The sequence below is a fragment of the Podarcis muralis genome, chromosome 11 (assembly GCF_964188315.1).
Source record: "Podarcis muralis chromosome 11, rPodMur119.hap1.1, whole genome shotgun sequence".
Taxonomy (NCBI): Eukaryota; Metazoa; Chordata; class Lepidosauria; order Squamata; family Lacertidae; genus Podarcis; species Podarcis muralis.
In genome coordinates this window covers 57,103,344-57,129,287 of record NC_135665.1, presented here as the reverse complement: position 1 = coordinate 57,129,287, position 25,944 = coordinate 57,103,344, and the positions used below count along the sequence as shown (strand labels likewise).

At 45.1% G+C, this 25,944-nt stretch overlaps 1 protein-coding gene across 3 annotated transcripts in view; it reads right to left on the bottom strand.

Annotated features, from left to right (window-relative positions):
* ZBTB7C (zinc finger and BTB domain containing 7C) overlaps nucleotides 1-25,944 on the bottom strand; it is a 248,341-nt gene that overhangs the window by 76,274 nt on the left and 146,123 nt on the right. The window contains exon 1 of one of the 3 annotated variants that reach the window (XM_028748781.2): nucleotides 22,801-23,669. The exons of 1 other annotated variant lie outside the window; for it this stretch is intronic. In XM_028748781.2, the coding sequence (XP_028604614.2) occupies nucleotides 22,801-22,934 (134 nt within the window). In that variant the 5' untranslated portion in view covers nucleotides 22,935-23,669. Of the gene's footprint in view, nucleotides 1-22,800; nucleotides 23,670-25,944 lie in introns of those variants that run through there. One more of the 3 variants, XM_028748783.2, reaches the window with a different exon arrangement.

Genomic DNA, 25,944 nt, shown 5'->3' with positions numbered 1-25,944 from the left:
TCGGCAAGTCCTAGGCTCTGTGGTTTAACTCACAGCACCACCCGTGTCCCGGTGAAGAGCTTAGTTCGCTTCAAATCCACCTGAGAGAGCTACCGATATTTCAGCAGTGACATACCAAACTGGAGCAACAGCCAAGCGGCAGAATTCCCGAAGGAGACTCTCTAAAATGGTCAAGGCTAGGTTAGGGTTAATCTGGCCTGCTAGGGAACTGCCTCTGGAGCTTCCAGTTCCAGCAGCCAGGCACCAACTGAGAGGAGCTCAGGTGGAAATGTACCTGGATTCAGACGTCCCTCTACGAGTGCCAAGACTGCATAAGCACAGTCTCTCATTGAACAACTTTCAGACAGGAAGTAGTGCCTACTGCCCCGTGTGGGGAATCTTGGAATTGCAGCCTCTTCTAATCTTTTAATCTAATCTTCTAATCTTGCCCCAACCCTGTCCAATGCTGTCCAACCCTGACTACTCTTTGCTTCTGATTCTTGAATTCTTCTCTGGTCCCGCCTCCCCAGTTGCCCTTTGTCACAGTGATGTCAGACGAGGAATTAACTTTTATTGCCCAAAGTACACTTACACCAGGTATAGGCAAACTCCGGCCCTCCGGATGTTTTGGGACTACAACTCACATCATCCCTAGCTAACAGGATATGTCAGGGATGATCTCAAATCTCCATGATGGAGTGAGCTCCCGTTGCTCTATCCCAGCTCCTGCCAACTTAGCAGTTCGAAAGCACGCCAGAGCAAGTAGATAAATAGGTACCACTGCAGCGGGAAGGTAAACAGTGTTTCCGTGCGCTCTAGTTTCCGTCACGGTGTCCCGTTGCACCAGAAGCGTTTTGTCATGCTGGCCACATGACCCCAAAAGCTGTCAAACATTGGCTCCCTCAGCCTGAAAGCAACCCCATAGTTGCCTTTGACTGGACTTAACTGTCCAGGGGTCCTTTACCTTTACCTTTACCTTTTACCTTTACCATAGTAAGGACAGGGCATCCAAACATTATAGGTGGGCCCTGGGAACGGCATACTTTTCCAGAATGTTTCATTGTCTTATGACTCACATCCCCCTCTTGTTAGCCTCTGTCCTGGACATTTAGCTATATATATATATATTCTAGAAAAATAGGTGCCGATTACCCATCATTACAGTAAGGGCCACACTTTTTAACAACAGCAACAAAACAAAACAAAAAAGGTGCGGGTACTGCGTACCCTTGCGTACCCCTGGGGTAAATTGAGGTATTGTGGCAGTTTTTCCACCTTTAAATACGGTTTGCACCTGCAAATATTTCAGATATACTGCTTTGTTTCTGACCGGTGCATATCCCATAACTTCCTGCTGAAACGCTGTCACTTTTATAACACAAGATGCTCTGAGAGTTGGCGGAGGGGGGGGGGCTGTTGTTGTTTTGCCTCACTTTTGTTGCACTGTAGATCAATATACCCCTCCGGGTGGCAGTAATGTGATAACACTGGGGCAGCGTTATGGAGTAATAAATAAAATTGAATGGTGTATGGACAGTCCAGAATAAATCCACCACTATTGCAGTATTATTGCATCGCTGGGTTGCAGAATATGCCCACACATAAAAAAACCCACAACAACCAACCAGTCTGGAAGGGTCGTCAGTGAGAGCAACTGGTTCCCACTGAAGCGGTGATAAATACCGCCTCTCAGCACACAATGGGCACATTCAAAGGAAACATCCAGAATGCAAAATGGGCGTGCTGAAATCACCACATCAGAAAGCAGGGAGGCGATTGCATGCGTATCCCATCACCAAATGGGATGAAAACTTGCCAATAACCAAGCGAGAGATTTGTCTATGATTACTATTTTGGGCAAGACCCGTAATTGGTTTGGACACAGGTGCGTTTAGGGTAGCACAGCGCGATCTTTGTTTATGAAAACTATTTGGGGAGAGTCTTGGGCAGGGCAGGAATCTGTGCATCTGTTCAAACAAGAGCAGCGCCAGGTGACAGAACTAAAGAGGCTTCAGGTGGTCCTCGGTACATCCCACTTTCTAACGAATACCCACCGCGATTGATATTTATAAGAAGCAGCCACCATTGTTTGCACGAGAGGGTTTTCTGCAAAATGTAAAAAAGCGATGAAAGTCCTTCTGAATGTGTGAATGGCTTAGTTATTACAGGTAGGAGCTGAACTGCTAGAAGGGGATGAATTGCATAGGAAGAAAATGCATATGTATTTTTCCCTTCGCAGCCATTCGCTGCATTTTGAAGGTCTGACGCTCTGTTCTGAGGGCAAGAATATACGAGCTACTTAGAGCGTGGGTTGGTGTTTTTTGTGGTATTAACTTCAAAGGAGGCAGACAGCAAACAGAGTCTACCTATTGTACGGTATATATCTTTCTGCCAACACAGATTGGATAATGTTCAGCAGGGAAAAAGAATTATGCAGCTGCTAATTCTTCTTGTACATTCCACCCCCCTTGCCCTTATGTTAATCTCTTTGCTCATGGCTTCTTCTCTTTTTTGGTCTTGCAACTTAGATAATGAAGTAGAGGAGGTTCTGCCCAAAAAGAGTTTTAATATGATTTGGACTGTTTGTGTTCTTCTTTACAGGCAACCCCCACATTTATGCGGGGGTTAGGTTCCCAGGCTCTGCACATGTGAAATCACGTATTTCTGAAACGCCATTGGAAAAGTCTGCAAACACCCCATTTCATCCCCCCACACCCTGTTTTCGCCCCTTTTTGTGATGCTTTGGGGTCACTCCTGGGTTCTGAATGATGCGTGATTTTGTGCACATATTGACCGTACAGTGGTATCTCTGGATGCGAACGGGATCCATTCCAGAGCCCCGTTCGCATCCTGAGTAGAACACAACCAGTGTCTGTGCATGCGCGGGTTGCGATTAGCCACTTCTGCACATGCGCGTGATGTCATTTTGAGCGCCTGCGCGAGCGGCGAAACCCAGAAGTAACGCGTCCCGTTACTTCCAGGTCGCCACGGAGCGTAACCTGAAAACGCCCAACCTGAAGCATATTTAACCCGAGGTATGACTGTAAATGGAGGGGTTGCCAGTGTGGTGTAGTGGTTAAGAGCTTCTTTCGTGGCAATAAAGGCAGGGAAGGAAGGGACGTGGGTTCAGTGGGGATGTTCCAGCTTCTCAGCTGTGCGTACGTTCAGGCAAAACTTGGAACAGTTTTGCTGCAATTAATTATGGAGCAATTAAAGTAAATGGATGATGATGATGATGTGAACTCGAGGCAAAATCTTGGGAAAGCACAGCCTGTTTGGATTTTGCAACGGCCCCAGGGCTCCTCCCACAATGCAGATTAGGCACCGTTTGATTCGCTGGAGAGCCGTTGATATCAAAAATAATCTCAATTTTTCCTTGGGTGGGGGGGTAAGAGGTATGGCCTCCTGCACGCATCTGTCTGTGTGGACAACCCTCAGCTGTGGCCTGGAAAAAAGAGAGTCTAGTTACCCAATTCCAAACCTCAGTTCTTCTTGGGGAGGTGCAATCCAGTGAGCAGCATGTCTAACATTCTCACATTAAGTCATGAGCAGCATTTCTGTGTGAATGGGGGGGAGGGAGATAGCACTGTTGGCCCTGCCCTCATATCCCATGTACTACCACGTCTGTGCATTTGCTCTGAACATCTGCAAAGCCACTTCCGACGTAGAAAGGAGGTGGGGTTGCGGGCTTCACCCTGCCACCACGCACGCGGGGGCTGGCTCTCAGCCTCCGCAAGATTGAGGGAATCCCTGATTGCATCATCCCCTGACCAGCCAATTGGCCGGCATGGGGGGCGTGGCCTGTTCCATTTAATGCAGGGGAGGCCTGGGATCTCCCTCTTTGCCGCTTCCAGCTGCTCCAGTTTGTTATGTAGATGGACGGTGGGGAGGAAGCGCCATCACCTCCCCCGCATATTGAAGGGTAGTCCGATAAAGGATTCCAGGGGGCGTGGCCCTGTCCGAAGCCTCTGGAGGTGAGGGCCTAAGGCACGCCTCCGAGCAGTGCTCCTGGGGGAGTTCCTAGTTGATGTGCATCAGCAGGACTCCCTCTACTGGTGGTTAACCCTTCCCGGACTTCAAGCAAACAGGCTGAAGCCGGCTACGACCAATGCCTAAGCCAATACCACTCATCACCTATAACCAATAAAGTTGTGGCCATATTTAGCCCATTAACCTTAAATATCTCTGTCATGTGTCTTCATTTCCACTGGGGGGAGGCGGGAACTCGCCACGCAAAGGGTTGCCCACTTATGGGGAGCATCATGCGCTCGAGGATCCTGACTGCATGGCGCACCAATGCACATTGAGCTCCTCATACATTGGTGGCCCTTTAGAGGTGTTTAGTGCAAAGACACAGAGGCAGGGATTCACAAGCTATTGGACAGGGGATGTGACCACAGCTTCTCCTTCTCAGTGCAAAGGTTATGCACGTTATTTAACACATAACCGAGACTCAGGGAAAAGAACTCTATGTGGTAGTTAGGGAGCCATCTGCCAGAGTCCCCATGTTTTAAAGGAATGATCCTTTAATGATTAGGATCAGGGATACCTGGCATTGTTTCAAAGGGTGCTGAGTCAGTGTTATCCTGAATCAATAAAAGCTGCCTACATGAACAAGAAACTCCTGCAAGATTCCGCAATACAGTAGCTCTTGGCTTACTATCCCAGGTAGGGTTGAAATCTCTCTCTCCTCGAATATCCCTGGAAATGCCAATCACAATTCATAGCTCTCACACCCTACAGGCACATTTGGGTGGCACCCTCGATCAGCCAACTGTTAGAGGGAGGGAGGGTTGGGTGAAAGAGCTTACTCTCCATTAGCAGAGTTAAGCACAATGGTGATTATTGCATCTGTCTCCATCCACCTTTATACAAACATTTCCCATGAAAATACTTAGGCTAGAATAAATCACAGACACTTAGCTTTGCAAATAAGCGGAGAATTTACCCACAGTGTTTCCAGAAGTTATAGCAAACAAAGTCTCCATCTGCTGGCAGTAAAATAAAAATGGGAAAAGATTCCAAACGACTTTAAAAAGAAAAGAGCTTGGTTTCCTTACAAAAAGGATCATGGGTTAGCAAAGACGCAGGCTGCACAATTTGCTTTTTGGAGATATTCAGTTCACTTGGCTTTTCTTGCAGCTGGGAGCCAATGGCCACATGCCTGCTAAGCTACACCCACTGGCAACCTGAGCTCTGGGCTCAGGTTAACTCTTTCATGCACACAAGTGTGAGTCGGTAGCTGTATATTGCAATAATGACCGGTGGCCCTGCCTGCCACAACATGTGAACACCAGAAGGCTGTCCATGAATGGATGCAGCCAACAAGCTGAAAAAGGTTCATCACCCCAGCACAACTTACATCAACAAGCCCCAAAGCAGATCACTTTGGCTGTATGCACAGTTCCCTCCAATGACTGTTGTTCGCTTGAAAACCACTTAAAGTGTACAAAGTTCCTTATGATCCTCACCCATGCCAATTCATTGTTATTTTACCTTTGTGTGAGATACCAGATGAGCCAAGGGCACCCATTGAGATCATGATCAAGCAGGCCCTACGAAGAATCTGCTGGATCAGGTGTGTCTAGCCCAGAACTCTGTTCCCACAGTGGCCAACAAGATGTGAAGTCTGGGATTCCCAGGAACTGATCTTCAAAGGAACGCTTCCTCTGACAGTGGAGGGAGAACAAAGCCATTGTGGCTAGTAGCCAGTGATAGCCTTGCCCTCCATTAATTTGTCTAACCCCTTTCCAAAGCCATCCAATGTGTTAGGCATCACTACCCTTTGTGGAAGCAGATTCCATAGCTGGAACATGGGAAAAAAGCAAAGGATGCTTCGGTGGTCCATGAGAAAAACTCCACGGTTGAAGAATGCATTTATTAGGACCTGCCGAAATATCCCAATGAAATACAGTGGTACCTCGGGTTAAGTACTTAATTCGTTCAGGAGGTCCATTCTTAACCTGAAACTGTTCTTAACCTGAAGCACCACTTTAGCTGATGGGGCCTCCTGCTGCCGCTGCGCCGCCGGAGCATGATTTCTGTTCTCATCCTGAAGCAAAGTTCTTAACCTGAAACACTATTTCTGGGTTAGCGGAGTCTGTAACCTGAAGCGTATGTAACCTGATGCTTATGTAACCTGAGGTACCACTGTATACTCAGAGTCGAGAGTGGATTTCCTGCTCTTTATTCAGCTCATAGTGGTGAGGAGGAATGGAAGTTCACCCAGAATGTCTGCTTTATATACATTATTTACACAATGGGCCCCACATGATTGGCTAATTCCGGGATTCTCCTGTAGGCCAATCAGGTTGTGGATTCACTTCCACCTGGAGCTGGATTGGGTGGCTCCTGTGGACCAATCAGACTGCTGCATTCTGGGTCCTATTGTTCTAGGACCAATCAGACTGCTGCATTCTGAATCCTATGGTTCTAGGACCAATCAGACTGCTGCCTTTTGGATCCTATTCAACTCAGTACATAACACCCAAAATGGTGAGAAAGCTTTCACGTTCTCTAGAACTCTTTATTCAGGGTGGATGATATGCAAAGTGTAGACAGAGGGAGGTGGAAAACAAAAGAATAGAACCTTTGGCTGGATGTTGCAGCCATAAAGTGTGCAATTAGGCTCAGTTTCAAGATGGAGACTGGAGACAGATTGAATTAACAGTCTGCCAGGTACTGCTGCCATCGTGCGACGCCTAGGATTCGGCAACAAGGAAGCGACTGATGGCACCCTTTTTGAAAACGTAAAGCCCCGCAGCTACCCAGCTATATCCTGAGCATTCAGCCTGAGACAGAGTTCTGAAGCCCTTGAGAACTTGCTCTGACCATTCTTGGCTTGGCATAGCTTGGCCACATTACTCAATGCCCTGGAAACCTGCTGAACAGATGACTGCAATGCACTTTATGCAGCCCTTCTCTTGCGGAAGGACCATAGCTGAGTGGTAGAGCATCTGGTTTATATGTAGAAGATTCCAGGTTCAGTCTTTGGCATCTGCAGGTAGGGCTGGCAGCAAAATCCTAAAGAGCCGCTGCCAGTTAGATGGATCAGTGGTCTATAGATTCCTATGTCCTCTTTTGGAATTACAGTGGTACCTCAGGTTAAGAACTTAATTCGTTCCGGAGGTCCGTTCTTAATCTGAAACTGTTCTTAACCTGAAGCACCACTTTAGCTAATGGGGCCTCCCGCTGCTGCTGCGCCACCGGAGCCGGATTTCTGTTCTCATCCTGAAGCAAAGTTCTTAACCTGAAGCACTATTTCTGGGTTAGCGGAGTCTGTAACCTGAAGTGTATGTAAGCCGAGGTACCACTGTACTGCACTGTGGCTTTTGGAGTTTTGCAAATGTGTGAATAAATCTGTCAATGGCAGCTAAAGAGAACCTCCATATCCAAAGGCTCCACAGAGATCCCTGCTTGAAAGCGTCCTACAAACAGCTGGCAGAATAAGTAAGGCAGAATGCTGCACTAGAGTTAGACCCTTGGTTTGATGAAGCTCTTCTGATCCAACTCCCCCCCCCCCCCCTGCTCCAGAGGGTAGGACATGAAACAATGGATTCACGTTACAAGAAAGGAGATTCTGACTAAGCATTGGGAAGAACTTTCTGGTGGCAAGAGCTGTTTGACAGTGGAATGCGCTGCCTTGGAAGATGATGGACTATCCTGCACCGCAGAATTTTAAACAGAGGTTCGGTGGACATCTGTCATGGATGCTTTAGTTGAGATTCCTGAATTGCAGCGGGTTAGACTAGATGGCCCTTCTAATTTTACAATTCTTATGTTCTTATCTTCAGATGATCACAGTCCAAAATGCCCCAAGGCTTTGGGAAAATAACTGATTCTTTCCTCTCCCCCCCCTCTCTTTATAATGACACTAGAGTTTTTGGTGAGATTTGCTTTGCAATTCTTAAACGCTGTGTGTTGGCAGCCCTGGTGCAATAATAAGCAAGGAAGAAAGGAAGAGAGAGAAAAGAATGGAAGTGAAAGAGCACTGACTAATGTGTTGGGTGTCTCCAATTGGCTCTTGGCATTAGAAAATAAATAAAAAAACCCCAGCCTCTTATCCCCTCCCTCTATTCATCCTCCGGGGCTCCCTGCCAAAAGAAAATAAACCACGCAGCTATCTCACTGACCAAACCTGTACAGTCGTGCTGCTGAATGGGAACATGGCAAGCAAAACACTGCTGGACAATTATACACCTGTGTAATTACTGTAAGCGCAGGACAGACCCCACCACATGCTCCTGAGCATTATCCCCAGCGCTAATCTTTATATTTAGAAAGGGAAGAGCAAACCTGGTCGCTAGCACTGCCAGACTGGAAACTAAGTGCCATTTGAGCCAGTGGCCTAAACTGAGCCTGTGTTTTTCCCCATATATATTTTAAACTGAGCAGGAACAGGAGTCAGCTTGCTGGTGCAAAATACAGGGTGTGCAGCTATCATCAGCACAGGACTGGGGGGGGGGTATCCTATTATACTTGGTAATTATTATTATTATTAATTATTATTTATACCCCGCTCATCTGGCTGGGCTTCCCCAGCCACTCTGGGCGGTTTCCAACAAAATATTAAAATACAGTAATGCATCAAGCATTAAAAGCTTCCCTAAACAGGGCTGCCTTCAGATGTCTTCTAAAAGTCTGGTAGTTGTTGTTCTCTTTGACATCTGGTGGGAGGGTATTCCACAGGGCGGGTGCCACTACTGAGAAGGCCCTCTGCCTGGTTCCCTGTAACTTGGCTTCTCGCAGCGAGGGAACAGCCAGAAGGCCCTCTGAGCTGGACCTCAGTGTCTGGGCTGAACAATGGGGGTGGAGACGCTCCTTCAAGTCTACTGGACCAAGGCCGTTTAGGGCTTTCAGTTCATGATCTGTGTACATGCCAGCAACAGCTCTGAGCCTAGAAGAGGAACGACGCATTCTGGGAGCTCTCATCTCCTCCTCCTTTTCTCTACCCTACTTGGTTAGCTGTTGTTCATGGGAAACAAGGTAAATCGTATGACACCCTTAGGGCAGGTCTAAGGAAAGTTGGCATTACAGCTGCCATCATCACTGAGTATGCTGGCTGGGGCTGATGGGAGTTGGAGTCTAACAGTAGCTGGAGGACAAAAAGTTCCCTATTTCTGGGGAACATCTCCTCCCATATAACGTCCCCCCCCCCCAGCACATCAGATCTTGCCACCTTGCTCTGGGTTACATCTTATAGGGAGGTGAGTTCAGCTTCAAGGAGCAGGGTCTTCTCTGCTGCAGCCCCAATGCTTGGGAGCTTTCTCCCAAAGCAGGTTCCCACTGCTTCCTCTCTGCTAGTTTTTTTCAGACAAGCAAAAGTCAATGTATCCCAGCTGAGCTTTGAAAATAAGAGTTGACTGCTGTGTGCTGTGTCCCAAAGCTGTTTTGCTGTGCTTGGTTGTTTTGCTTTTTGTTTTTGCTTTTCACAGTTGTTTTATTATTTTATTTTAAGTTTGCAATACACTGAGATCTGTTTTATGAAGAGCAGTGTATAAATCAATTTAAATAAAGGAATGAGGGAGAGGAGAGGTGCGGCCACAGAGATGTTCTAGCATGCATTTGAAGACTTAAAAAAAAACCTCATCAAAATATCCTAAGAAGTTTTTGGATCCATGTGCTGCTTCTGGAACATTTTGATTATTTCATGGGTTTCAGGTGCCAGTCACAGTGCTTTCTACCAGGCAGGGCCGTCCCACCCATGAGGGAACTGGCTCAGGCGGCAGGATCCACAGGGGCAAGAAATCCCAATGCAAATTCCCACCCACTTTGTTCATGACCGAAATCTTCAGTCACCCTTTCTTCCCTGGAAAGGAGGGGAGCACCATTTTGTGATTTGCCTCAGGTGCCAAAATGTATTGGGCCAACCCTACTACCTGCGATGTGCTGCTCTCCAGCTGCTTTAGACTACAACTCCCATCATCTTTTACCATTGCCCATGTTGGTTGTGTTGAAGGGGTTGCTGCCCTGTACTGTCTCAGGCCGGGCCTGCCTAAAGTTAGCCAAGCTTCAAGGGTGGCTGGTTGCAAAGCACAGAGTTCTCCAACTAGAATCAGGCAGGCGGTTGCTGGGGAAGAGGTCTCAGAAGCCCTGCCATTCTTGCAAAAACTCTCTGTGCAGACCACTGTGGATTCAGACCACTAGCTGCCTTAGGAATACATTGTGCAACAACCTTGAACAACGCTCCCTGATTTTCCTTGCAAACTCTCCATGCAAAACCTGACAATAATAGCCAGGAAGACACTGGAACTTGGGTCGCTTTCTGTCATAGTAAAGTCGTAGCCAAATCTAGTTTCAAAGAAGAGGAAGCTGAGCAACAAATAGAAATAGAAGCAAGCGAATTTATTTTTTAAAAAAATGTGGAAGAAAAAAATCTGCTTCGGTTTCTAGAGAGGTGGGAGTTTCAGTGATGAGTCTGAGGAAAGTCAGTGGAAAGTCAGCATTGGGCAAGCTTGGCTGTTTCCATGTTCTTTGCTTTGTTTACTAAATACAAATTGAAATGCTAAATTAGATAATTGTCTAGGGCAGCGGTGGGGAACGGGATCCAGCTGGCAGGCCTGATCCTTATCGTTCTGACATCCTGTGGCCCAAGTATGACAGGAGAACAAAGTTGTCCATCACCTGGTGGAGGAGTTTGGATTTGATATCCCGCTTTATCACTACCCTAAGGAGTCTCAAAGCAGCTAACATTCTCCTTTCCCTTCCTCCCCCACGGCAAACACTCTGTGAGGTGAGTGGGGCTGAGAGACTTCAGAGAAGTGTGACTAGCCCAAGGTCACCCAGCAGCTGCATGTAGAGGAGAGGGGAAGCGAACCCTGTTCCCCAGATTACGAGACTACCGCTCTTAACCACTACACCACACTGGCTCTCACTGGTGGTGACAGCTATGAACATAGCAATGCAAGCCTTGGCAATCGGCTGGCCTTCAGGGCCTGCACATACTCCAATGACCAGGTGATTTTCAGGGCTGGCACTACACCTTGCACGGAGCTATACATGCCCCTTGGGCCTTGCACATGGAACATTTGCAGTGTAAATTACCAAAGCTTGCCCAGGAAAGATTCTGGAAAACCCACATTGTTGACCAGAACACAGCTTGAAGGTCATTGCTGTAGAGAACATTTCCACTTTGGAGCAAACCACACACACATACCCCCAAAAAAGTTCTAAAGTGTTTTGGACAACGAAACATATGGACATATTCATTTTCACTTATGAACAAATAGGACCAGATGTTGATGGTCTTGCATTCACAGCCAAACCTTTGTTCAATCCATGGAGACAGACGGGGTGGCAGCAATTCCCTGCCCTGCCCTCCCACTCCTTTTACCTCTTAACTATGTTCTCAAGTAGTTGAATTTATGGAGACTGTGGGCTGAAAAGATGTAGGAGGGGAGAGGGGGAAATAGACTAATTATATCCCCACACCCATTCTGAAATTTGGGAGGGGACCAGTCTCCCCTATAATTACACCCACGGAGATGTGAATTAATAGTTTCTGTGTGTTCAGCATGTTGAGCTGCAGCTCAGGGTCAGCTTGACCAATCTGCATGTTCTTGGTTCTTACACTATTATTACCATTCCACGTCAAATTACACGGTGACATTCAAAGATGTCTAGGATGCCAGAGCCTAATATTTCTCTCAAATGTCAGTGGTATCTCAAGGACACCTGTGTGAGTCATCAGGTTCGGCCCCTCCCCAGAAGCAGGAATCTTTCTTAGAAATACTTACTTCAAAAGACTAAGCAGTGATCATCCTCGTGTGAGAGGGTGACCTTGGATGGAAGTGATCTCACTGTCTCAGGGACTGAACTCATCCATGCCTAGTCAACAAAACCTAGACCTGGTTCTCCATGGAAGGGTTAGTTGTGTTTGTGAAAGGACCATGATGGATTGTTCCCTCCAATTTCACTGCCCACAACCATGGGGGGCAAAACTCTTTCAGCTAAGGGGGCATGTAGAGGGAGGACTCAAAACTCAAAACATGACTTCTGTCACTTGACTGCTGACAGCCACCATGTTGAATTCTCCTTAATATGTCTCCCAGCAGGATGCTATGTCATGACACAACGTTGTTCCTAGGAGCATTCTGGATAGGAAATGGTGATGTCTATGGGTAGCTACCTGAATACATCCCACTAGCATCATTCCAGAGGCATTATGGGGGGGCGGGACATGGCATCCGGTGGCAGCTGGCCATCAGGAAGAGACAAAAAACAACGAAGAACAAAAGGTGAAACACAGTGTGCCGCAGCTAATAGACCACTCCATGCAAACTCTGAACTGTATTTTATTCTCTATCAAAACTGACCGTCTGATTTGGGGGTGGGGGTTCACAGCCCTGTTCTTGAATTTTGCACAAAGTTTTTCTCAGCATTACTTTGGAATGTACCACTTCAACTGCAGTTGAGGGGGTCACAAATGGGATGTGAATGAGATCAGGGCCACCCCTCACTTGCCTCTGCAGGCTTCTGCTCAAGGTTCAATCAGGATTTGACACCCCCTCCTTTCCATAGCATACTGGAGTGCTTCCTGTCACATGATCACATTGTGGACTTCCCTTTTCCTGTTTGCCATTCCAGTGGAGGCCACTGGCAGGACAAACTCAACGCGATAGCAGTGCAAGATGAGGAAACCTAGATATCATAGCAGTAGACCGGACAACTCACCAGTGATAGCCATTTTCAAGCACATACCCGTGGTGGCTGTAACACACTGCCCAGTTCTTTAAAAGCTCTGAGGATGGAGAGTCTTAAATTGCTCAGAATGGTCACCCCATTTCATCCTGAGGTCTACATTCCCTTGTGGGTCAAAAAAAGCCAGCAAAATAACCTACCCTTTACCCCAGCCTTATTACCAATTCTCAAAAGGGAAAAAAACCTGACAAGTCTCCAATCTTTTGTCATATCAAGCACTTCCAGTTTTTCATGTCCGTCTTAACTCATATGATTCACAAGTTTCAGGAAAATGTGGAAATTCTAGCGCTGGGAATTTCATTGGAAGTTCATATGGGGTCATGCAGTAACTTGCTGATGTCATAAATGCTGGGTTCCCCTTCCAGTTGTTGTTTTGATGACGGCGATGATGACATATCTTTTTGCCTGGGCTTTCCCTGGATCCCCAAATATCTGTTTTAGTTCCTTCCATATGCTTTCTTGTCTTTTTATATTGCTGTTCTATTGTTTTTAGGTTGTAGTTTGGTTTTAATGATATATTGCTTGTTTGTCTTAGACCGTACACGGCTCAGAGATTTTTGAACTAGGAAGCGGGTTAGAAATGATTTTATCTAAAGCAAATGCTGACATTGTTTCGTGAATTGCCTCCCACATATGTTTCCCAGGGTGACTTACAGGCAGTTCGAATCCCCGCGACCCAGAGAGCTCCTGTTGCTCTGTCCCGGCTCCTGCCAACCTAGCAGTTCAAAAGCACACCAGCACAAGTAGATAAATAGGTACCACAGTGGTGGGAAGGTAAACGGCGCTCTGGCTTCTAAGTTACTTAACTAACCAAACAATCACGTTGGTTCTGCCCCCAACAAAAGTCCTGCCCTCCCCCATTGAGTTCTGCCCCCCTTCCAACAAAAATCCTGGCTACGCCCATGTCATCTACCCTTTTAATTTTACAGGCAAATCCTTAAAAACACCTGAAATATTTTTTTAAAAGAACTGAGTAAGGGTTGAAAACACACACAAAAAGAACACCTAAAGCAGAAACCTTTTCAATGAACTGGGAAATTTGTGAACATGTGTGTCACACACAGGAGGACTTGACAACTGTTACATGGAATTCTTGTTGTTCATGAGGAAATAAAGCTCTGGATCAAAAAGGGCCGCAGAAGTAACCAAAGCAATAACACAATTCAAAATTCAGATTAATTCAAGTGGTGATTATTTGCATTTTTATGTAAATTGATAGCCTAGTCTTATAAAATGTATTTAATTCCAGTGTAAAGTACAAATTTATGCACAGTTTTTGACTGGCGTGAGGAGATTCTAAGAGCACACATTAAAAACCACATAACACAGAGAAGTATGTGCCACCCAGCAAAACTCTACTGCACGTTTAATTAAAAGATTCTTCCGTGTGGTGCCTGGCTGTAATTGCTTCCTGTTCACCATGCCCAAAAATTATTGATGAATTGCTCCTGAATTGCCCCACTTAATTTCTTAGTTCCAGGGGCTTTAATTACTGTTTCCTCTCACTGCTTTTGTTTTTATTGCTCTACATGGTGAAAAAGTAAAATTAACAACAGACAACAATAACTAAAGCGGGGAATACAGGGAGGCTAATTAAGAGACAATTCAATAATACCATATCCCCCACTGGTCAGGAGAAATTATAGGGGCAGGAGCCACAATAAGAAAGCTACTAATTAAGAACTACTTAATTAGTCGTTGTAAGAACTTCTGTTTAATTTAAAGAACTAGCACCTCAGTTTGCATTTTCCCTCTTCTCTGCTTGTTCCTCCCCCCTTCTGTGTCATGACTTCTAGACTGTAAGTCTGTTGCTCTAGGAACCTTTTTGGCTCTCCCTCTCTATATAAATAAATAAAAATAACCAAAAACTCATAAGCTCTGAAAATCCACACTATGAAAGCAACTACTAGGACAGTGGGTAGTTGTTCTGGATTCATTAATCTAGAACTGAAGTGTGGTTTTCTGTGCACAATGTAAAATGAACACATACTGAATCAGAACTAGGAGGTTTTATAAACCCAGTACAGTGGTACCTTGGTTTTAGAACACTTTGATTTTGGAACTGACTTCCGGAACCGATTAAGTTTGAGAACCAAGGCACCACTGTATGCCATTGCACTAGCGTTTTGCAAAGATGTGTCTTCAGAGAGTCTGCTGATATTCTTGAGAGGGGTCCATGCAAAGTGGGGAAACGAGACTTAACCGAAAAGATGTCTCCACGTTCCACAGCTAGTATACTAAACTGAAACACTGGAAATAAATTATGTTCCGAGAAGTAATCCCCAACACCCAATGCATTATTCAAATCAAGCAGATTTGCATAACCATGTTGCTTGCCTAGAGGTTGCTTGGTCAAGGAAGATGAATGAAGAAATCCTCAAACTGATGTCGGATGGAGAGCAAGTGGGTATTCAGACATGTTTAAAAAAGGTAAGGGACCCCTGACCGTTAAGTCCAGTCGCAGACGACTCTGGGGTTGCAGTGCTCATCTCGCTTTACTGGCCAAGGGAGCCGGCGTTTGACCGCAGTTTTTCCGGGTCATGTGGCCAGCAGGACTAAGCTGCTTCTGGCGCAACGGAACACTGAAACCAGAGCAGCGCACGGAAACACCGTTTACCTTCCTGCCAGAGTGGTACCTATTTATCTACTTGCACAGGCGTGCTTTCGAACTGCTAGGTTGGCAGGAGCTGGGACAGAGCAATGGGAGCTCACCCCGTCGTGGGGATTTGAACCGACGACCTTCTGATCGGCAAGCCCAAGTGGCTCTATGGTTTAGACCACAGCGCCACCCACGTCCTGTTCGGACACGTACACACCCACAAATACCACAAGCTCAGGTGCAGTGTTATGACTAGAGGAGCGCATGGAAACACTGTTTACCTTCCCACCAGAGCGGTACCTCTTTATCTACTTGCATTGGTGTGCTTTCGAACTGCTAGGTTGGCAGGAGCTGGGACAGAGCAATGGGAGCTCACCCCGTCGCAGGGATTTGAACCGCCAACCTTCTGATCGGCAAGCCCAAGAGGCTCCATGGTTTAGACCATAGCGCCACCCGCGTCCTCACAAATACCACAAGCTCGGGTGCTGTGTTATGACTGCTGTGGCTCCAAATTGGGCCTACCAAAAAAGAAAACGGAGGTGCCACTGTCATGCTTGAGGGAACCACAAGGTTTGTCAGAATACAAGCATGCTTTATGACAATAGGTCCAAGAGAAGAAGAAAAACAGAAAAGCCGAATGGGACTTGAACATGTTCAATGGCGGCAGGATGCTGGGAGTCTGTTGAATTGGAGGAAGCAGGCGGACAGAAAACCAACCAGAATGGAAGAGAATGGAATGGATAATCTCCGAGTCATAGAATCATAGTTGGAAGGGACCCCAAGGGTCATCTAGTCCAACCCCCTGCAATGCAGGGATCTCATCGAAGGCATCTATGAGAGCTGGCCATCCAACCTCTGGTTAAAAGCTTCCAGTGAAGGAGAGTCCATCACTTTCAGAGGGATTCTGCTCTACTGTCAAACAGCTCTTACCTCCAGGAAGTTCCTCCTGATGTCTTGAACAAGAGCACTCAACTGGGCAACCTCTTATTTCACTTGCTATGTTGCATGCGCAGTTGAGCACTTTTTCAACAAATATGGAGCGGAAGGCAACAAATTAGGTCCACCAAGGTAAGGATAAATGATAGATAGATAGATAGATGATAGATAGATAGATAGATAGATAGATGATAGATAGATAGATAGATGATAGATAGATAGATAGATAGATAGATAGATAGATAGATAGATAGATAGATAGATGATAGATAGATAGATAGATAGATAGATGATAGATGATAGATGATATAGATAGATAGATGATAGATAGATAGATAGATAGATAGATAGATAGATAGATAGATAGATAGATAGATAGATGATAGATAGATAGATAGATGATAGATAGATGTAGATCAGAGACCAGCTTATAAAACACACTTGGGGGTACAGTCACAGAAGGAAAACAAACAATTAAAACCATGTACAACAATAATTTTAAAACAACGTACAACAATAAACTACCGCAGGGAGCTGACCCAGAGTCACCCATAAAACCAAGTTTGGGGATTTTCTTAACAAACTAGTTTGAGTTGGGGGATGGTCTGTGCCTACAAATCTGTACACAGAATCTGGCGAACATCCGGGTCGTCTTCTGATCTTTGCCTAACAGGAAAAGGTCAAATTTTTGTTTTTCTGGGAGGTCAGCGAGCCTCACCAGTAGGGGCTCAATGGTCTCACTACGTGCCTCTTCATAAAAGGGACATCTAAAGAACAAGTGCTCTGGGCTTCCTATATCCCCCAATGAACAGGCGCAAAGTCTCTGAGCGTATGGCACTTTTTTAAAGACTCCTTCCAGGACTGGCGAGGGCAGAGCCGAGCTTCTGGTGAGTATAAAGGCCCTTCTTGCATTTTTGGATACCAGAAAGAAGAGATATGCTGCCGGGGCGGCTATATATCTCTCGCTTTCTCCAATTTTATAGGCCAGGGTAAGGACTTTTGACAGCTCAGTGGAATGTTCCTCCTTTCTTCTTGCCCTGAGTACCCCTAAATCTGTTCTGGAGATTCCCCAAAACCTCTGGAACAGATTTGGGTGTGTGTGTGGGAGCATAGAGCAACGGCAGGGCGTGGGGGAGTTCCCCTGCGCAAATAAGAAGAAAAAGAAGAAGAGTTTGGATTTGATATCCCGCCTTTCACTCCCCTTCAGGAGTCTCAAAGCGGTTAACAATCTCCTTTCCCTTCCTCCCCCACAACAAACACTCTGTGAGGTGAGTGGGGCTGAGAGACTTCAAAGAAGTGTGACTAGCCCAAGGTCACCCAGCAGCTGCATGTGGAGGAGCGGGGAAGTGAACCCGGTTCACCAGATTACGAGTCCACCGCTCTTAACCACTACACCACACTGGCTCTCGAAATCCTTGCTCTAGCAGATCTACATTGTTTGATACTGCCCAACTGTCTTCTCCTCACTCAGCTCTAGAGCTCAAAAGGCAGGGCTGTCCGTCTGAGCCACTGCCCTTGAAGAGGGCATATTTAGAATAATAGATTCACAGCATTGTAGACCTGGAAGGGACCGCGAGGGTCATCTAGTCCAACCCCCTGCCATGCAGGAATCTTTTTGCCCAGCACGGGACTCGAACCCACTGCCCTGAGATTAAGAATTTCCATGCTCTTCCAACTGAGCTCTATTTGGTGGAGCACATTGCCTTTGCAATCAAAACAAAAGCAGTAACTTTAAAAAAGCATCCTTTAGCACCAGTCTGAGCCATCGACAAGACCCACAACAAAGGGATTCGGGGGTGTGATAGTTTTGTGGTGAAATCCATCGCTACAGTGTGGTTTCAGCCAAGCAGTGTGTAGAGAGAGAAAATGCTGACTCTTGCATGAACGCAGCGGGAAAGTGATTAGGTCCCACAACAGGCCTTTGGCTGAAACGGAGAGATATGAAGACCCTCCGTGGGGTGAAATATCAGGAAGAACCACAGCTCTATTCTTCGGAGGCTCTGATTGACTACTTTGACCACAAACTTAAATGCTATTGTAGGATTGGGGCAATGACATGAATTTCCATGCTTCCTTCGCTAGGAACATAACTGGAGACCTGAACGAAGTGCAGTTTCAGAGAGCGGAATTCAGATTTCAATCCCAGCTGCAGGGATTTAACAACAGGAAGACGTTCTTCTGTAGCGCAACTGCTTTTTTATTTTTATAAGAATTTATTAAGACTTTTCATAATGCATTACCAAAAAGAAAAAAGAAAAAAACAGAAAAGAAGAGAAGAGAAAAAGAATACAAAGATCTCTCTCACAGGTAAATCTTAACTCTTACTCCACTCAGAAAGAGGTGAATTCTCCCAGCTCTCACCTGGGAGCTTCCCTTTTTTCTCCTAGCCTCCCATCCTGGGAGATCTTCTCTTCCCTGATTCTCACACCAACCATACATCACCTTCACAATTGCTGACCTTTAAAGCCCTAAACGGCCTCGGTCCACTCTGAAGGAGCGTCTCCACCCCCATCGTTCTGCCCAGACACTGAGGTCCAGCGCCGAGGGCCTTCTGGTGGTTCCCTCGCTGCAAGAAGCCAAGTTACAGGGAACCAGGCTGAGGGCCTTCTCGGTAGTGGCGCCCGCCCTGTGGAACGCCCTCCCACCAGATGTCAAAGAGAAAAATAACTACCAGACTTTTAGAAGACATCTGAAGGCAGCCCTGTTTAGGGAAGCTTTTAATGTTTGATGCATTACTGTATTTTAATATTTTGTTGGAAGCTGCCCAGAGTGGCTGGGGGAAGCCCAGCCAGATGGGCAGGGTATAAATAAATTATTATTATTATTATTATTATTATTATTATTATTATTATTATTATTATTATCTTCATAGCGCAACTTCATAGGGCCTCACATGCATTGAGCTGGTTCGCATGACATGCTAAGCCAAACCTCGTTTCTTTTTGGACCACAGCTTGTAGAGGCAGCTTGGTCCAGTTCAGATGGAGTCCAAGCTCAAACAACACACTAAACCAAACCTGGCATGGCTGCAAAAAAGGACCCAGGGTTGCGAGATCATCTCCGAGAGCTTGTAATGTCCACTTACAAATGGGCCGAAGAGTCAAGAGAGACACTTCCTTAAGGCGCCTTGGTGATCTCATGGCAGAGGTGACATTTGAAGCAGCAACCTAGCTGTGATTTAGGCATCCCAGCGGGCCTTTCCAAAGCTTACAGAGGTCCTTTCCAAATCTACAATTCCTTGATTCTATGGCTTCTGAATTGATAACTATGCTTTAGACACTATGCTATGCCAGTTCTCAATTTCATTTCATTTATTTTTTGCATGCATGCTACTGAACTGTACTAATTTCTGGTGAATGCTGGTCTTCTGCCTAGCAGTAGAGGGTTGTCTACTGGGCACTTATTTGGGCTACAATGTTATGTTTTCTTGCTTAGCTGTTGAAACTAACTCTGCAAACAAGCACAGGGCTCCGAAAATCCTTAAAAGTACTGCCAGTGAATGTCATGTAATCAGAGCAACTCTAAGAACATGTTTATTACCCTGAAATGTGAAAAAAATATAATATGGGGGCTGCAAGGGAATCTATATTTTGGAAATGGAGGCTCTCTCAGGTAATGATAAAGGAAAACTTTGCTTTGGTTTGTACTTTACAATATGCAAAGCAAAACAGATCCATCTTTTGAAACCTGCATTTTGCTGAATTTTGCAAAGTTCTCCAACCCAAATTGTGTATATCAGGGGAAAGTATGGATGAAAATACACATATTATTAAAAATAACATTTAAAATGCATTATATTAGGGGGAATTGCTTGCAAACAAAAATGCTTGCAAAAAAGAAGACGTCTGCTCTAAAATGCTGACGAATTTTTGTTAGGAATTTTTGTTAGTCTTTAACAAACAAAAAAAGCAAAACAATGTGGAAATGTGGCAAAGTGAACTTAACGTAAGGCTGAAATAATGAGAAACTGGGAGAAACAGAAATCGACAGTTTTGTCAAACTTGGGGAATAAATACCACTGGACCCGGGGCTAACCCATTCAACTGCTGTCTTAAGCCTCTGTGTGTATATTCCCTGTGTGTTCCTGCACTTAACCCTTGCTACACCTGCTTCTTCCTCTGCCCTCCCCCTATGTTTTTAGCTCCCCTTTACAAGGAGCAAACTCCTTGGATCATTGCAAGTTGCTTGCCTGTGTTGCACAGGAAAGCAGCACATATAATGGCAGAACTATAAATAATATTACTAATAACGTCAACAGCAACACTAAAAGACTTGCTTGTTTGGCTCGCGCAACATCTTTCTACGACGCGAACCGATTTTGTCAGAAAATACAGAGAACCTAGAGCTACTGCCCACGTTTCGCCTAGAGCAACAGTGAAAGCAAAATCCGGAGAGTTTCTCATGCAAAAGATGCGAGGAATTTGGGAGGAAAGCAAAAAAAGGTTCCGTAAATACTAATAAACATTCATGGGGTGGCAGTGGCAGTTGGACTTCCTGCATGTCACAAAGCAATCACTGGATTTTTCCTAAAGAGATATTCGAGGCGAATTTTGAGCTTCTTCCTCAGTTAAATTTCAAGGAAATGTTCGGTACAGCTAGCAACGTTTTCCAGCAAAGTTTGAGGGAAATGTTAAGCTTCTGAAGTCTTTGGACGAAAATGGGTGTTTGTGTACAAACATGATAAACACATTGTTTTGTGTGTGTGTGTGTGTGTGTGTGTGTGTGTTTGCAATTTCTTAACAGATATCCATGAGACGATTGTGCCTCAGAAATCCCAAGAGTGACAAAAAGTTCAGTGTCCCTAACCTTGGTGTGATTTAAGGAAACCCACAGTCCAACCATCAATGGATTGTTTAAACAATCGTTACTCCAGTCCAAGCAATTCCTACAAGACTGATGATATCAAGCTGCTCTTTACTAAAGAAACCGAACAGTGCGCTATTCACGAAAGGCCATATAGCAGTTTTCCACGAAGATTTCAGGTACGTATTATGCAGTAGAAGAAAAAGCAAATGTACACATTCTGGCTAAGAAAGGGGAACAATTCAATTACGTTTACATTTAAAAGTGAACCTGCCTAATTTGTACTTTACAGAACAATACGCAAACTGAAACACAGCCATCTTTTTATTTAAAAAATTCACACCTCTGAATTTTTCAGGGCACTTCTCCTAGCAAGTAATCTGTACAAAAATGCATATAATGGACTGCGTGCATCTAGTATTATTGACAGCATACAAAAATAAGTTATATTCGGGGGGAAATGCTTTCCAAAAACGTGTTTATCAGGGGAATTGCATGCAAAACTTCAGGAGTAATTTGATGGTGAACTTTCACAAGGGAATTTTTCTTAAAAAGAAAAAGAAAACAGATGTAGAAATGTGGGGAAATGACCTTAAGAATGGAAAAATGGGAAACGTAGATTGACAGATTTGCTCATCTCTAATCCTGACCACATTCAGGGCTCATTCAGCTATGAGAGGCAAGAGGTTATTCTGATGGACAATCAAGCACATTGCTGCAATTTCTATGTCATACCATAAGGTATAAAACATTATTTTCACCATGATGATCCAGAGAATGTTTGCAACAATTTTTTTTAAGCCAACATACACCTGAGCCTGCAGTCCTATACACACTTACTTGGGGCCTACTTCTGAGTAGACACACACAGGTTGAACTGTGAAAAGACAAAGTGCCAAAGCTCCAGAGTACCTCTTCTGTTTCCTAGTATCTGATTTGCAAAAAGGAAAGAAAGCCACACAAAAGTTGCACAAAGCTATTCACAGGATATTCCGTCCTGAGTTTCGGATCACAATGACACAATGGTTATAAGATAGTTTCTTGTTTTCTGTACATAATGACAGACTTCTTTCCTGAGAGCAGTGGAACCAGTCGCTTTGAGTGGCTTTTAAAACTACAGCCCTGAGCATCTGCAACATTAAATTCCAGGGTAAGTCTTTACTCAACATGTTTGTAGAGGCACAAAGGAGCATAAAGGCGACCGTCAGATATACGAATCAAACCCCATGAAAAAGGGAGATTCAAACAAAGCTGAAAGAGACAATTTTGTCGGATACAAAAATCCAGTATGCCCAAACTCACAGTAAGACACTAAAACAACAAGGTATGTCCATGCCACATTTTAGAAGCCAAAAAAGAAAAGAAAAAGAAGATTAAAAATAATGTATTGAATCCAACATGGGGGGGAAACATGCAAAAATTGATGATGCTGTTACTATCTGCTGGGTTGACGTCAAGCCAAGACGCCAGTGTGTTTTGGAAGGATTTAAGAAGCACTAAAAAGACAGGAGAGAGAATCACAGCTTCTCCTTTGAATAGCAATTAACAAAACATGTTGGCTGTGATAGACTGTAAAAGAGAACAACAAACCGAAACACGCTATGGCACTTCAGGCAGACTGGAAACATTTTTTTAATTAACCAAATTAGCCTCTGCACAGAGAAGACAGGATGCTTCCTTGTGATTAAATAAACTTGGAAGCACTGAAAATAATAAACTCCAACCACCCTTTCTCGGGGAAAGAGCGAAGCAGTGGAGAGAGAGAGGAGACTAGCCTGACCTACCTCCGCAACTCTTTCCTCCTCCTTTCCCCTGGAGCCTTCAGTCGTAAAAACGCGCTGTTCTGCTTTAGAAAGACATCTGCAAAAAGGCATTCTCCCCGTGCGTCTGCAGCAGAACGTAGTAGCTTGTCCCTCATTTGAAAGAGGAAAGTTAAGCCCTTCTAGGAGCGGTTTGAAGGATTCCTTCCCACCACTCCCTCTAAACCAAAAGAATTTGGCAGCCAGCCCTGGCTGTCCACCTGTACGAAAGGCTTAACAGTACGCGGGGGAAGCAAGCGCCTGTTTCGGATGCTCCCTTCTCAGCAACTGCCTTCTTCTGAAAAGACTTTCTCTCTCTTCCCTCCTTTCTTCTTAAAGAAAGGCAGGCTCTTGCCCAGACTTCTGCCATCTAAGCAGCAGTTTTGCAAACCGAGAGCACAGGCTCCGAATAACTAACCAGGCAAACGGCAGATTTAAAAGGCAGATATAGTTAAAACATAATTAAATTAGGGGGAAATGCAATCAGTAACACCTTAACTATTAAGAATGCATTCCTTCTGTGCAAATTTAAAAGACATCTGTGGATCACAGAGAGCTTAATTTACACGCGCACACACAATATACCATACAATATCTATGCCATACAAGGTTTAAACCTATTGTACTGGAATATATAGGGAATTGTGTTTGGGGTATGTGTTTAGAGGGGAGCAGGGAGGAGATTGTTTGACGTAGGTTTGCCACTGCTAACCTGGTTACAGGTTGCTGGTTACAGGGAACCAGGCAGAGGGCCTTCTCGGTAGTGGCACCCGCCCTGTGGAATGCCCTCCCACCAGATGTCAAAGAGGAAAACAACTACCAGACTTTTAGAAGACATCTGAAGGCAGCCCTGTTTAGGGAAGCTTTTAATGTTTAATAGTTTAAAATACAATAGTATTTTAATAATCTGTTGGAAGCCTCCCAGAATGGCTGGGGAAACCCAGCCATATGGGCGGGGTATAAATACAGTGGTACCTCAGGTTACATACACTTCAGGTTACATACGCTTCAGGTTACAGACTCCGCTAACCCAGAAATATTACCTCAGGTTAAGAACTTTGCTTCAGGATGAGAACAGAAATCGTGCTCCGGCGGCACGGCAGCAGCAGGAGGCCCCATTAGCTAAAGTGGTGCTTCAGGTTAAGAACAGTTTCAGGTTAAGTACGGACCTCCAGAATGAATTAAGTACTTAACCTGAGGTACCACTGTAATATATTATTATTATTATTATTATTATTATTATTATTATTATTATTATTATTATGCCTTCCAGAGGTTGTGACTACAACTCCCATCAGACTGGCTAGTCCAAAACCTCTGGAGGGCAGCAGTTTAGCAAAGGCAGATACAGAGCATTTTAAGGGTAGTAGATTTGGGACGTTGACGGAGTATGAAATGGCAGTTGCAGAGGGATCCAGCCAGTTGGAAGAAGGAGAGGAAAAATGGGTGAGGAGGGTAGAGGCGATTATCTGGGCAGGAATGTGTGTAGGAGATTACTAGGTCTAACTTCATCCATCCCAAGCTGAATTCCTGCACGTAAGGGACTGAACCCCCAGCCTGATAGCTTGATAGCACATGCCCTGCTATCATATATATATATAAACAGCTGCAGTAAAATGAAGTGGTAGAATCCTGTTGTGGTGGTAGAATATCAGACCCTCCAAGTGTCCCTATTTTCCAAGGACTGTCCTGGATTTACAGAAGCCGTCCTGGTTTTTTATTTGATCCTGGAATGTCCCACTTTTTCTTAAAGGGACCCCTGACCGTTAGGTCCAATCGGGAACGACTCTGGGATTGCAGCACTCATCTCGCTTTATTGGCCAAGGGAAACGCCGTTTACCTTCCCGCCGGAGCGGTACCTATTTATCTACTTGCACTTTGACGTGCTTTCAAACTGCTAGGTTGGCAGGAGCAGGGACCAAGCAACGGGAGCTCACCCCATCGCGGGGATTCGAACCGCCGACCTTCTGATCGGCAAGCCCTAGGCTCTGTGGTTTAGACCACAGCGCCACCCGCGTCCCACTTTTCCTTAGGACGTCCCTATTTTCATCAGAGAAATGTTGGAGAGTATGGAATAGATAGTACCATTACATGTTTTGGAGGTCTTTTCTTTTGAATGCACTACCACATATTTATTTTTATTTTAAATACCCTTTAAAAGCAGCAACACACTTTTGCACCAAGGAGAAATTAGCTCAGCTCCTTCCCTCTTGTGCTAGCTTCTTCTTCCAGGGAAGAGGGTGATTTGCTTTGCTTTTAAATCTAGGGGTTGCCATATGTCCTCTTTTTCCAGGACACCTCCTCTTTTTCATGGGTATGTAAAATGAAAGTCGTCATAGCGATCCACAGTTAAAAATTGAAGTCGGGAAATGTGTCCTCTTTGTTGCTCTTCAAAATATGGCAACCCTAAATCTCCAGTCCGTCATATTCTGTTCTACCACCTCAGGAGCAATTTACCTCTTAATTCCCGTCTCATTCTGCATGCTTGGACCGCCAGCTTTCAGCTTCTGAGCTATCAACTTGGAAGATCCCCATTGAAATCCCGACTTTACCATGAACCATTCTTTGGGTGCCTTCAGGCATGTCTCCCCTACTCCTCCCCGCCCCCAGCCTCAGTCCTTCCATCTGCCAAATGGGAGTGATAATATTAATCGAATTTATGAGGTTGCTGTAAGGACTGCCGAGATCGGAATACTCTAAATAATTCCATGGAAAGGCTAAGTTTGATTACCCTTATCGACGACACCCAAAACTTTATCCAGCCCAAGTTTTCTGCTTGCTAAGGGCAGAACTCCTGAAATACGACCAGCCAATTCAAATGACGAACAAGCAGCAATCTGCGTGCTGACAAGTTGGGTGAGGCTTTACTTTAATTGCAGAAGTTGAATGCTCAGGGGAATTTTTTTTTTTTTTAAGGTTTTGGAATCCTTTGGTTTCTGAACGTCCTCTCCCACCTTTCTCCTACGATCCCACACCCAACCCACTATCAGCAACTTCTCTGGCTACTGGCTTTCTAAGGAGTGTCTGGGTACATTAATCAGCAGAGCTGGGCAAACCATATGCCTGCCCCGAGATAAGGTCCTAGCAAAATCTGGGCCATGTCCAGTAAATGCCAATCTACCCAGCCTT